We start from the raw sequence: 14,650 nt of genomic DNA, 5'->3' as shown, positions 1-14,650 counted from the left end.
AGTCCCAGGCAAATATTTCAGTAGAGTCTAAAGGCAGCCCACCCCACTTCTCCCCCTCGGAGAAAAGTTACCGTAATTCAAAATCTGTTTTTATAAATGTGCGCAATAAAGGGGTTTGGGATGCATAAGAGTGGCTGCAAATATTTCGTTTGGATCCAATTTTTTCATAATTAGGAAGAACCCAATACAACAGAGGCCGTGCTTTCTATCTGTATTAATAATATATCCCAGATAAAATCTTGGACAGAACACATTTTAACATTCCAGGGTTAGCGTAATTAAATCATACCCACCAAAAAGCATTTTAATTAATGCCCTGGTCCATAGCAATAATTAAAATAGTCCTAAATTGGAATTGAATTAGGTCTGCTTTAAAGATAAAGGTAAAGTTCCACTCGCACATATGTGCTAGTCATTCCCGACTCTAGGGGGCGGTGCTCATCTCTGTTTCAAAGCCGAAGAGCCAGCGCTGTCCGAAGACGTCTCCGTGGTCATGTGGCTGGCATGACTAAACACTGAAGGCACACGGAACGTTGTTACCTTCCCACCAAAGGTGGTCCCTATTTTTCTACTTGCATTTTTATGTGCTTTCAAACTGCTAGGTTGGCAAAAGCTGGGACAAGTAATGGGAGCTCACCCCGTAACGCGGCACTAGGGATTCGAACCTCTGAACTGCTGACTTTTCGATCGACAAGCTCAGCGTCTTAGCCACTGAGCCACCGCGTCCAGATCTGCTTTAAACCTGTCTAAATCTGGATCCAATGCACTGTAATAAATGTGGCACATAATGATGAGGGAGACACTCAAATTGATTCGTGCTCAATTTATGTGCTTCTGTTTTAACATCTGCATAATAACCCAGTGATGTCAAAACTTTAAGGCTCGGTGTGTCAAAAATTTGAAAAATGCCTGAGTTGATTTTCCTGGTGTGTCACCCCAAGAAAACAATTCTTCATCTCCTATCCTACTTCCTATCTAGGCCACTCTGAACAGTGGCACTTGCCAGCAAAGCCAAGGCTGGGTCTGCCCTGTATTTGGGCAATATTTGGAGGGTCTGCAAAAACTGCCCTGCCCTCTGGCATGCCTTCTGGAAGGTCCAGAGCAGTGGTGAAATCCAAATTTTTTTATTACCGGTTCTGTGGGCGTGGCTTGGTGGGCATGATGTGGCTTGGGGGCATGATGTGGCTTGGTGGGCGTGGCTTGGTGGGCATGGCAGGGGAAGGATACTGCAAAATCTCCATTCCCACCCCACTCCAGGGGAAGGATATTGCAAAATCTCCATTCCCACCCCACTCCAGGGGAAGGATATTGCAAAATCTCCATTCCCACCCCACTCTGGGGCCAGCCAGAGGTGGTATTTGCCGGTTCTCCAAACTACTCAAAATTTCCGCTACCGGTTCTCCAGAACCTGTTGGATTTCACCCCTGATCCGGAGGCTGCGCGAAGAGCATGGCTGGCTGGGGAATTCTGGGAATCGAAGTCCACACATCTTAATGTTGCCAAGGTTGAAAAATACTACTCTTGTGACTCCACTTTGTCCTTGAAGGTGAGGAATTCAAATAAGTTTGAAGCAGGTAGCAAAGGGGAAATGATACTCTCAAGGAGAACTGTGGTTCCCCCCCCCCTCCTGATAATGACTCAAAACCTTTTTTTAATAGCCCAAACAGCATGATTGATGGATGTGGAGGAAGTTACGGATTTCTCAGTTCTGTTCCCTGTTTGCCAAGAGGGTCCTTCCATTAGTGTTCTGTCACAGGAAATGTGGGTTTGGAAATACGAGCTGCCAAAATACTTTTGTACTTTTACCCAGAGTTGTCTAAAACGGCAGTAATGCATACCATTTTTATTATTTTGCTACCGATACACTCAGGCGCTTGAAACGCAGAAGCTGACTTCTCATGCAATGTTCTGCTCTATTTCCTTGATGTTGCTAGAAATGCAAATATTTCCGATTCTTCTGAAGGCTGTCTGGAGGATGAATCATTGCAACGGGGCTAATTTTTCTTTTTTAGTTCAAAATGTTTGTCGACATTTTGCAACGCGCTTTGGGGAGGAAACCCAAGGAGGTTGGTGATGGTGGCAGGAATGGGTATACCCTAACGGCTCTCTGCTGAACTGCCTTGCTTTGACTGAGGAAGCTGCCTGGATGGGCAGCGAAATGTCCCTCAAACTAATAACAAAAATTAGTCCAGTTGCAATGATTCAAACTTCAGACAGCCTTCAGACAATTCTACCTGGATGCTTGAGAATCTTCGTCAACATTTCTGATTCTTCCTCTTAGCAGCTAAAACAGACAAAAAACTTGCTTCCTCCCCCCCCCCCCCCCAAATGGGCTTGATTCCTAATGATGACATGGATATGTTCACCTATGTCATTTAGAATAACAGAGTCAGAAGGGACCATGGAGGTCTTCAAGTCCAACCCCCTGCTTAGGCAGGAAACCCTACACCACTTCAGAAAAATGGTTATCCAACACCTTCTTAAAAATTTCCAGTGATGGAGCATTCACAACTTCTGGAGGAAAGTTGTTCCATTGATTAATTGTTCTAACTGTCAGGAAATTTCTCCTTAGTTCTAAGTTGCTTCTCTCCTTGAATAGTTTCCACCCATTGCTTCTTGTCCTGCCCTCAGGTGCTTTGGAGAATAGCTTGACTCCCTCTTCTTTGTGGCAGCCCCTGAGGTATTGAAACACTGCTAGCATGACTCCCTTAGACCTTCTTTTCATTAAACTAGACATACCTGCAACCGTTCTAAACACCTAGTTTTCTTTGGCTAGAATGTAGAAGTGATTTGCCATTGCTTGTTTCCAAAATGCTATTTTGACTTCCTGGTCCAGCCCATCACCCTAATTCTTCAGCCTTTTGAGATCATCCAAGGTTGACCAAATACAGCTTCACACATTTGCAGTAGGCTACGTTAACCAGATTCTCAAATCTGGCATTTCCACGGTCTTCTCCTTCCGTGCCAGCAGGGAATTCTGGGAGCCAAAATCCAGCACATTTGGATTGTACCAATTATAGAAAGGTAATACGGAGTTATATAAGAAAATAATTTTCATTCCTGTTTCAGGAGGGTTTCCTAACCCACCCTGAATTTAGATAAATTCAATCAAAGATTTCATTCCTGCAGATGTTTGTTATTCCTGGTTTTAATCTGAACAGTTTGATAACCTCTCCTGCCGCTACATTTTCTTCTTCTGTAAAGACTTTTTAAAAAATCTTTCTTTATAGACAACTATTGTTTGTTCTTGAGCAAAGGAAACTATTTTAAATTGCATGCCATGTTTTCTTTTTCTTCTTCCCTTGACAATCAAGCTGGTTTTATTTATGTTTACTGTGTGGTCTCTCTGCCTTACATGCTTGCATAGTCAAAATACTACTATTCCCATTATGGATGATCTCCATGTTCTGGTCAAATTTTGTCATGCGATTTTTTCCCCCCCTTGCTCTCCCAAAATTCTTGGCACCAATCATAAAACGCTAAAGAATGTGCAAAGTGAGTGTAGCATAAATTGAAATGCGCTATTTTATTTGCTTGCTTTTGCTTTTGCTTTTGCTTTTTTAATTTATATGCCGCCCTTCTCCGGAGACTCAGGGCGGCTTACAATGCATTAAGCAATAGCCTTCATACTTTTGTATATTTATACAAAGTCAGCTTATTGCCCCCACAATCTGGGTCCTCATTTCACCTACCTTTGAAAGGATGGAAGGCTGAGTCAACCTTGAGCCTGGTGAGATTTGAACTTGCAGTAATTGCAAGCAGCAGATGTTAATAACAGTGCTTTAGTCCACTGTACTACAGGCTCTTATTTGGATAAACTATACTGCACTGTCTTCTTTGTGGGGGGACGTTTAGCATGTATAACCTCAAGCTTCTCCATAAATTTGAAAAGTAACTCAATAATACTGTTAATTAAAAAAAAGATTTTCTTATCTTAATTTGGGGGAATAATCAATTAAATATATAGAGTCTCTCCCATTTGCACCTATTTGGTACTCATTCAATTGTTCCTTAGCGCACCCTGCTAAAACACACTGCTTGGGTATTGACCAAATCTGAACCACATCTTTGGATCTGACTAATAGAACAATTCCATGAGAGCAAGACCAAAAAAAAACAAACCCCACTGCCGTGAGATTTGCTTAATATGTTCTCATGTTCCTTTTGACTTCATCTCTTGAAAGAAGAAACAGGTACTCTATAGCTGCAGTCCCCAATATTTTTGGCACCAGGTACTGGTTTCGTGGAAGATAAATTTTTCCACTGAATCGGGGAGGGGAAAGGAAGACCTCTAAGAGCTTAAAAAAATTTTTAAAAAGGGGGGGGTGTCCAATTGGGGTTGAAAGCTAGCCATCTAGTCTCTGCCAAGTCGTATATTCAAACCACTAGTCAATCAAGTTGCAACCACACTATATTTTCAGTTGACTAAGAAAAGGAACAAAAAATACAGGCAGGTCTCCCGTTTCATTTCCCTACGCTAGTCTACTTTTGTTGTTATACACATGCAGGGCTCCTATTAACCCTACCTCAAGCTGAATTTTACTCTTTGCTTACTTGGCATTCTTATTATCACCAAAGTTTTCAAACAACAACAACAACAAATGGCTCAGACAAATCGGGGTCCTACACAACGGCCTGTGTGTGGCTGGTGAAAGGAAGGGGGGGCCAACAGTGTGAGTTCTTCTCACACACATCCGTGTAGGGAAATGTTTAATCATAGTGAGCCATGTGGAAATAGAAGGCATTATATTGTGGGTTTCCTTTCCCCTGCAGGTGGCAATCGATAGGCGTGAAGAAATATATAACATGGCTGCTTTGGGGAAGGAAAATAAAGAAAATTGTTGTTATTATTAGCAGTAATGCTTTCGGAGTAGATTGTAGGTTGCAGTTTGGTCTAGTGCAGTGATGGCTAACCTTTTTGCCATTGTGTGCCAAAATTGGGGGGAGCGCGGTGGGGTCACATGCACGCGTGCCGTCCATAATTCTATGCGCCCTGCCCCCCCTGCTCCTCCCGCTTATGGCACACAATGGCACGGTGGGCCTGGTAGGCCAGTTTTTCGCTCTGCCCAGGTTCCAGAGCCTTTCTAGGAGCCTGGGGAGGGCGAAAACAGCCTTCCCCACCATCCCAGAGGCCCTCCGGAGGCCAGAAACAGTGTGTTTCCTGACTTCTGGTGGGCCCAGAAGGCCCGAAAATCAGCTGGCTGGCACACGCATGCGTGCCGGAGCTGAGCTCGCGTGCCCATTGATATGGCTCCATGTGCCACCTGTGGCACTCGTGCCATAGTTTCGCCATCACGGGTCTAGTGTTTAAGGCACCAGGCTAGAAACTGGGAGATTGTGAGTTCTAACCTTGCTTTACCTATAAAAGCCAGCTGGGTGACTCTGGGCCCTCTTTCTCATCCCTATCATCTCACAGGGTTGTTGTGGTAGAAAAAAAACTAGAGGAGGAAGGAGTATTAAATATGTTCACCATCTCGAGTTTATAAAAATGATAATAGTGGGATATAAACAAAATAAACAAAGGTTGCCTAGAAAATTTCTAGAGGAATGAAAATAGGGACTTCCCAAATAATAACTAGTTCTCTAAGTGACTTGAAAATATAGAAGAGAATGTTTGTAGACTGTGAGGTATTTGGTGCTCTCTGAGCTTGGTTGTTTTCTTGCAGACATTTCATTATCAAACTGGGTAACATCATCAATACACAAGTTTGGTAATGAAACATCTGCAAGAAAGTAGCCGAGCTCAGAGAGCACCAAGGATCCGTCTTGAAAATATGCTGTACAATGTAATGAAATATGAAAAGTTCAATTCACTTTCCACCTATATTAGTCAGACAATAACCAGTGTGGATATGAAAATGAAGCTGATCTGGGAAAGGAGTAATGTTATATACAGGTAGTCCTCAAATTACGACCACAATCGAGCCCAACATTTATGTCGCTAAGCGAGAAATTTGTTAAGTCAGTTTTGTTCCATTTTACGACCTTTCTTGCCACAGTTGTTAAGCGAATCACTGCAGTCCTTAAATTAGTAACACGGTTGTTAAGTAAATCTCGTTTTCCCCGTTGATTTTGCTTGTCAAAAGGTCGCAAAAGGAGATCACATGACTCCAGGACGCTGCAGCTGTCATGAATGTGACTCAGTTGTCAAACATCCGAATGCATGTAAATCACGTGACCGTGGGGGTGTGAAAAATGGCTGCCAGTCACTATTCTCAGTGCTGTTTCAACTTCGAACCATCGCTAAATGAACGGTTGCAAGTCGAGGACTACCTGCACTTACAGAGGAAATCTACACTCCATTTCTGGGAAGAACAGACTCCTTCTCCAGCTCTATTTTTTTCAGTGTGAAACCACAATTGGCTTGCTTTTTTTATACTGTGTGTGTATGCACGCTACATACACAAACAGCTGGTTTGTTAGTAAAAAAAAGTTACTGGCAATCTGAAATCCGCCCAGCCTCCTCCCCCCACCCCACGTGTCCCCTTCGTTCATGCACAGGCTGGTCATACGTGGCATGCAGCATGCAGTAAGTGGAGAGCAGAGGTTAATAACCTGGAAGCATAGGATCTGAGAATGTGAGAACAAGTTAAAGACAAGAGTTCCTCTCCATTGTCACTGAGGCTCGAGAAGCAATGCTCCAGCGTAGAGCAGTGGGATTGGCGGGGGAAATACAATTTGTCCAAGACATAGACATATCTCCGCAAGTGGCGGCAGGTGTAACTGCAAGACAAGGGTAGAGGGAGGAAAAGAAAGAAAACAAGAAAAGAAACAAAGAAAGAAAGAGGAATTTTTCTTTTAACAAAGCTGCACCCAAACATGATCTAAATAAAGTTCAGCGGCAGATGTCAAAGAGCAAAGCAATACTTAAAAAAAAAAAAAAAGTGGTACAGGCAGAAAGTCTGGATTAATCAACCGTTTGTCTGAAATGGCTGCCCAACAGGGGTGGGTTCTAAATTTTTTTACTACCGGTTCTGTGGGCGTGGCTTATTTGTGGGCATGGCTTGATGATCATGTGACAATTCTTTAGGATTTAGCAGAGGTACTGGTCTACCAGGCTTTTAACTGCTTGCAGAGCTGTACCAGTCTACCCATTTATTTATGCAGGCACTGGTCTATTCATGTATTTTTGCAGGCACTGGTCTACCCATTTATTTATGCAGGCACTGATCTACTCATGTATTTTTGCAGGCACTGGTCTACCCATTTATTTATGCAGGCACTGATCTATTCATGTATTTTTGCAGGCACTGGTCTATCCATTTATTTTTGCAGGCACTGATCTACTCATGTATTTTTGCAGGCACTGGTCTACTCATTTGTTTTCTTTTAACACTGATCAGCTGAAGAGCGGCCCTCTGAAGCCCCAAGGCAAGAGTTGGGACTCAGGAGGCAGCAATAGATTGGGGATGGGGCCAAATAAAAGGTAAGGGGTGGGGTGGGGCACGGGGGATGGTTGGGGAGGCGCGGGGGGGCAGAACCATTTCAGTGATGTCATATTGTCATCGCTAATGGCTTGGGAGAACTGGGCCGAACCGGGAGGAACCCACCACTGCCGCCCAAGCAATGGGTTGGACTTACAGTGGTCACCAACCCCAGTGGTCCATGGAGAAAATTTTGGTGGCCCACAGAAAAATTATTTGCATTTTTTATATTGCACTAAAGGCTATTTATCTTTTTAAAAAAATTCATATTAGTGGGCTGCGGGATTTAAAATTATGAATTTAGTGGTCCCTGAGGTCTGAAAGGTTGGTGACCCCTGGGCTAGAAGACCTCCAAGGTCCCTTCCAACTCCGTTATTCTGTTGTTTATTTATACGCAAGAATCCAGGATGATTTCATTAGCGGCGCAAAGGAGGCTGCTGGTTTTGGCAGGGTGTAAACACACCACGGGTTTGTAGATTTTTTTTTTTTTTTTTACTTTTTCTGAGGTAAACCCCCCACCCCCAAAAAAATCCAATCCGTCTTTTCGTGCAACTCGAAGAGCAAGGCGCTTGTGCCAAGATGTAATATAAAATGTTATGGGAACAGTCACAGAGTTTGTGTGGTTTTCTACAAGCTGCCATCTACAACTACAGAAATGCAAAAGCCAAATTCCATCGTCCATTACGGCTTTCCCACCAGCTTAGAATCTTAGCAGTTAACAATAAGTCAGTTTGCCACAGTGGTTAGGGAATTATGGGCTAGTGAATCCTGCAGGGCATTGGATCATAGTCGGTGTGGCTTCTGAATTCTGGAGGGTTTGTCTTGTTTTACAGCAAATTCCCCTGTCTTTATATCTTGTAAAGAGAAGCTTTGCAATTAATGTTATTCAGACACATGCTTTCACTTTTTCTGACTTTGTGCTTCGTTCCAATTGTGCTGGATCTCTCCTCCATCATCCTGAGCCAACGCAGATAGCATCAAGTTGAAAATGTATTTATTTATATTTCATATTTCTTCACTGCCCATCTGTCTCAGAGTATTTGATTCCCCTCAACAAGTACATCAAGGTCAAAGCACACAACTGAATTTAGTAAAGGTAAAGGTAAAGGTTCCCCTTGCACATATGCGCTAGTCGTTCCCAACTCTGGAGGGGGGTGGGGGGTGCTCATCTCCGTTTCAAAGCCAAAGAGCCAGCGCTGTCCGAAGACTTCTCCGTGGTCATGTGGCCGGCATGACTAAACGCCAAAGGTGCACGGAACGCTGTTACCTTCCCACCAAAGGTTGTCCCTATTTTTCTACTTGCATTTTTTGCGTGCTTTCGAACTGCTAGGTTGGCAGAAGCTGGGACAAGTCATGGGAGCTCACCCCGTTACGCGGCACTAGGGATTCGAACTGCTGAACTGCCGACCTTTCGATCGACAAGCTCAACGTCTTAGCCACAGGCTCCGCGTCCCTCTGAATTTAGAGCAAACAACTGAATTTAGAGCAAGGTTATTTGGACACAGATAACTCCCATTAGGTTCAACGGGGATACCTTTTAAGCTCAAGTGGAGGTGTGTCTTCACCCCAAATTCTGGGAATATCAAGGACCACTTCAGTTCCAAGTATATAATTTCTTTTAGCTCAGCTTTTCAATTTCAGCAAAAAAGGAAGTGAGACGCCTTTTATTTCTAACAACAAAATGTTGCATAGAGAAGAAACACTTCGGTGGAAAACACAACAATGGGGAACAGGGTCAGAGACATGACAAGGATGTCCTGTTCCTTTCCTGATAGGAATAAAATCTCCAGAGAGCCTTGCCCCTCATGACACCTGATTTTTGTAAATATATTAAAATGATCCTAATTTAAAGGAATGATTATAAATAAATAATATATTTGGAAACATTCCTCCCCTTCTTCCTGGCCCAAAACTGTTGGTAATATGGTATCTTCAGCTGCCAGAACATTTGATGGTCCCCCACAGAAAATAATCACAAGATTAATGTGTACCCTTATGGCTATGTTTCCCAACCTGTGCAAATTGAAGGTGAGTAGACTTCAAATCCCAGAATTCTCAGCAGTGGCTATGCTGGCTGTGGAATTCTGGGATTTGAAGTCTATATACAGGTAGTCCTCAACTTACAACAGTTCATTTAGTGACTGTTCAAAGTTGCAACGGCACTGAAAAAGTGACTTATGATTGTTTTTCAAGCTTAGGACCATTGGAGCATCCCTATGGTCATGTGATCATAATTCATTCGGCTGCTTGGCAACTGACTCATATTTATGACGGTTGCAGTGTCCTGGGGGGGGGTGTCATGTGATCACCTTTTGGGACCTTCTGACAACAAAGTCAATGGGGAAACCAGATTCACTTAACAACTGTGTTACTAACTTAACAATTGTGGCAAGAAAGATCGCAAAATGGAGCAAAACTCACTTAACAAATGTCTCGCTTAGCATCGGAAATTTTGGGCTCAATTGTCGTCGCAAGTCATGGTCTACCTGTACCCTTATGGTTGTGTTTCCCAACCTTGGCAAAATGAAGGTGAGTGGACTTCAAGTCCCAGAATTCTCAGCAGTGGCTATGCTGGATGTGGAATTCTGGGACTTGAAGTCCATATATCTGGAAATGGCCATGGTTGGGAAACCCTGTCTTATGGGGAGTGAATTCACTAAAGACTAGCGGGAGTTTTTCCTGTGCCGATGTGTGATTTGCCCATGAAAATACACACCGGATCCAAAGCCCAAAGATATCGTGGCATATTCTGTGAAGGCATCAGCCTGAGCAACTGATCTTGCCCTTATTCTGTTTTGGCTGCTCACAACAAACGCAGAGCCCACAGCCAATTTCCAAAGATGTCATGTTTATTTTAATGTGAGATTGATTTTATCAAGCTGTCCTGATTTCTCCCACAGGAGGGGAAGAAAGAAAGAACAGATCTGAACTCCACATTCGGTAAATGCTATATACAACGATGCCGTTTTCCGCAGAGCTCTTTTAAAACAGCGAATGGCTTTGGTTTTTCAAGAAGCAAAAATATGTACTTAAAAATCTGCATTTTATTACCAAATCAATGAAAAGGAAGTTATTAAGGCAAAAATAATAACATTCTCTACAACTCAACCCCCTAAAGCAACCAGCATTCTTCTTTCCTCATAACTGAGTGAGGCAAAGCAACATGTGCTACCCACAGCAGATTATGGGCTGCACATTTTCCTCCTACAAACAGTCAGCTTAATTTCTAGCTATGTGGCAGTAATGCACTAAAATGTTTAATATTGCCATCTAAAAAGTCAGTATTCGGAATGTCTGGTTAACTGGAGCCTGGGAAATCAATACGCGTGGTTTGGAGTTTTCCTATTGAAAACAGTTGTTCTTACTTAAGGATGAAACTCTGCCATTTGGGGAGATAATGAAACTAATAAAATATCTCTAATGCCTTCTCAGCACATAAGATTTTTTCCAAGGTTATGTGCTGCATAAATCTGAAGCGTTATTAAAAAATAAAATACTTCAATGTGTTTTATTAAAAGAAATATATATATTTTTTTAAAAAAATCTTTACGTTCTTGAGCTACTGCTCTGTAGGATTCAGAGTGAGCCCAAGCCAAACTAATAGGAAAATAATTTCTCTGGAGAATAAGTGAATGATTTCAGAACAAACTGAAGATCCCTCTTTTCAAAAGACTGAATAATTGCAAAAAGCTATTTCTGAAAGAGGATCTATCAGTTTCTAGGTGACCAGCTCCTTGAGAACATCTGCTCACATCCTTCTAAATGTTACTGTTGTTCAATCACTAAGTTGTGTTTGACTCTTCGCAACCCCATGGACCAGGACAGTGGTGAAATCCGTTTTTTTTTTCACTACCAGCTCTGTGGGCGTGGTGTGGCTTGGTGGGCGTAGCAGCAGGATACTGCAAAATCTCCATTCCCACCCCACTCCAGGGGAAGGATATTGCAAAATCCCCATTCCCTCCCCACTCTGGGGCCAGCCAGAGGTGGTATTTGCCGGTTCTCCGAACTGTTCAAAATTTCCGCTACCGGTTCTCCAGAACCTGTCAGAACCTGCTTGATTTCACCCCTGGACCAGGGGGTCTCCAACCTTGGCAACTTTAAGACTTGTGGAGTTCAACTCCCAGAGTTCCTCAGACAGCTCCGCTCACATCCTTCTAAATGTTGTTGTTGTCCAATCACTAAGTTGTGTCTGTCTCTTCGCAACCCCATGGACCAGGGGTCTCCAACCTTGGCAACTTTAACACTTGCGGAAGTCCGCAAGTCTTAAAGTTGCCAAGGTTGGAGACCCCTGGTCCATGGGGTCTGCTGTCTGAGGAACTCTGGGAGTTGAAATCCATAAGTCTTAAAGTTGCCAAGATTGGAGACCCCTGCACCACAGCATGCCAGGCTCCCATCTTCCCGACTCCCAGAATTTGCCTGAATTCATATTCATTGTGCTAATGGCCCTATCTAACCATCTCGTCCTTTTGCCATCCACTTCTCTTTTTCCCTTCCGTCTTTCCCAACATCAGGGTCTTTTCCAAGGAATCTTCTCTTCTCATTAGGTGGCCAAAGTATTTGAGCTTCAGCTTCAGGATCTGTCCTTCCAAAGAGGAGTCAGATTAGTCTTCCTTTAGGATCGACTGATTTGATCTCCTTGCAGTCCAAGGGACTTTCAAGAGTCTCTTCCAACACCACAATTTGAAAGCATCAATTCTTCGGTGCTCAGCCTTCCTTATATATTCCAACTCTCACAGCCATAAATTACATTACATTACAGGTAGTCCTCGACTTCAGAACACTTTGCTTGGTGCCCATTCCAAGTTACAACGGCACTGAAAAAAGTGGCTTCTGACCATTTCTTCAGACTTATGACCGATGCAGCATCCTCAGAGTCACGTGATTTACATTTGGATGCGTGATCACGGACTCACATCTATGACCGTTGCAGTGTCCCAGGGTCATGTGACCTTCTGACAAGCCAATGGAGAAGCCGGATTCACTTAACAGTTTGTGTTACTCGCTTAACAACCACAGTGATTCACTCAACCACTGTGGGTAGCAAAGGTCATAAAATGGGGTAAAACTCAACAAGCGTCTCGCTAAGCAACAGAAATTTTGGGCTTAATTGTGGTCATAACTCGAGGACTACCTGTATTAAGTCCCACCGTTCAGCTACATCATTAGAATGAGAGTTGGTTAGAGCGTGGAACATATGTAGTTGAGGTTTTAGCCTACTCTCTGTTGACATACAGTTAAACATTGTTTGAGCCTTGTTAGATCTGGTCTGGATTCAGAAATTGGCATCTGGTAGGATATTCATATATTCATTCTCCATCTGATATAACGAGACATATTGCACTCCGTTAGAAGGGTGTTGGAATCAAGAGTGCAGAAGGATAAAGGTTAAAGCAATTGCCCAGATGGGTGGCCTCTCAACATTGGGTTCCAGCATGTGTGAAACTGTATACAATATCCTGGCAAATATAAAGACCTTGAATTTCTCTTTTATTTTTTAAATATGTCAGCCACTGTGAATTTGGTCCAGAACTGTTTCCAGGCCTTACGTATGTTCTCTGAAATGTAGTAATGCCTAACATGCATGGAAATACTACTACAATTTTTGCAGTTGCCAGGTGGTTCAAATTTTGAGTGCTTGAACAGGATCCCTGAGAGGTGGTTTCAAAATTAGAGATTTTTTTTTTTAGTAAAATTTGATTTTTTTTTTTTTTTTAGTATTTGTGATGAGGAAAAAAACGGTATCAAGGGACAGAAGAAAAGAAACTTTCAGTCCAGCAACCTGATAGTTTCCTTAGTGTTTCAAATACACTGTGTTTATGGATATGATTTTTTTAGTCAGCTTTCCTCAGACTTGGTGTCCTCAAGATATGTGGACTTCAACTCTCAGCATTCTCCAGCCAGGATAGCCATTGCTGAGAATTCTGGGAGTTGAAGTCCACACCTTTGGAAGAAACCCAGCTTGGCTGTACAAAATTAATGATAGTCCCCAACTTTTCCAGCTCTGCGGACTGGCAGCAGCAGGCAGGGGTAGAGGGGATAGTTCTGTCCTCAACTTACAACAGTTCATTAGTGACCATTCAAAGTTAACAACATCACTGAAAAAAATGACCAGTAGTGGGTTTCACTTATCTTTGCTACCGGTTCAGAACTGTGAGCGCGCGCTTGCTTTACTTGCGCACGGCGCTTCTGCACATGTGCAGAATCTTCTGCGCATGAGCTGAGCATCCGTGATGACATCCAGGCGGGTGGGCGGAGCCTCCTGCTACCGCCGCTACTGGTTCACCCGAACCAGGGCGAACCGGTAGAAACCCACCACTGCTTATGACTGTTTTTCACACTTATGACTGTTGTAGCATCCCCATGGTCGCATGATTTACATTTGGATGCTTGACAACCAACTCACATTTATGACAGTTGCATGTCCCGGATTCATGTGATCACCTTTTGTGTGACCTTCTGACAAGCAACGTCAGTGGGGCAAACCAGATTCACTTAACAACCGTGTTATTAATTTAACAGCTGGGGTAATTTACTTAACAAATGTGGCAAGAAAAGTCGTAAAGTGGGGCAAAACTCACTCAACAAATTTCTCCCTTAACAACAGAAATCTTGGGCTCAAATTGTGGTCGTAAGTTGAGGACTACCTGTAGTTGTTGTATGGTTTACGTGGGCGGAATCAAAATAAATGGCATGTAGGTTTCTGTAATAAATAAAATCTTAAGAGGGGGAAAAAAAAATAACATTGCCTTTGAAATGAACCTGTAAAAATAACCAGACCAAAAACTAATTTCCAGTGCTAAATATAAAACACTTTTTAGTGAATATTAACAAGGAATAATTTCTTCTGAGCGGCTCGTTACCATTTTCTTACTTTGGGGAAGCTGGCCTTGCCAAAAACTATGAGCTGTTCATCTTACCAAAAAAATGAACGAGGAGAGCACTACTGTTGTGGCCCGTCAGCGGCCTGTGCAGATTGTAGCTGATTCCGACAACGAGGAGGCTGGTGTGGTGCTGCGCCAGCAGTCTGTGCAGCTGGCGCTCGAGTCGGACAGTGAGGAGGCTGGAGAAGATGTGGTGCCAGGGGCAGGGATTCAGTCAGGGCCTTCAGAACCTCCAGAAGCTCCCATAAGTGAAGAGGACGAAGAGGAGGAGCCTCTTCTCAATGCACGGGCGCGCAGAGCTGCCAAAAGGCAGGAGTGGCTCCTCAGAAGGAGGTCTCCTCGAGA

The 14,650-nt window shown here is 43.2% G+C and overlaps 1 protein-coding gene across 2 annotated transcripts in view; it reads right to left on the bottom strand.

Moving 5' to 3' along the window:
• DYM (dymeclin) overlaps positions 1-14,650 on the bottom strand; it is a 275,421-nt gene that overhangs the window by 101,120 nt on the left and 159,651 nt on the right. The window contains exon 15 of one of the 2 annotated variants that reach the window (XM_070938939.1): positions 6,556-6,723. The exons of the other annotated variant lie outside the window; for it this stretch is intronic. Within the exon in view, the coding sequence (XP_070795040.1) occupies positions 6,556-6,723 (168 nt within the window). The remainder of the gene's footprint in view (positions 1-6,555; positions 6,724-14,650) is intronic. 2 annotated transcript variants of the gene reach the window in all.

The sequence above is a fragment of the Pituophis catenifer genome, unplaced genomic scaffold (genome assembly GCF_029215685.1).
Source record: "Pituophis catenifer annectens isolate HBS135680 unplaced genomic scaffold, rPitCat1.0.hap2 SCAF_2, whole genome shotgun sequence".
In the NCBI taxonomy this organism is placed as follows: domain Eukaryota; kingdom Metazoa; phylum Chordata; class Lepidosauria; order Squamata; family Colubridae; genus Pituophis; species Pituophis catenifer.
The sequence above is the reverse complement of the archived record's forward strand: the minus strand, read 5'-3'. Positions and strand labels throughout refer to the sequence as shown.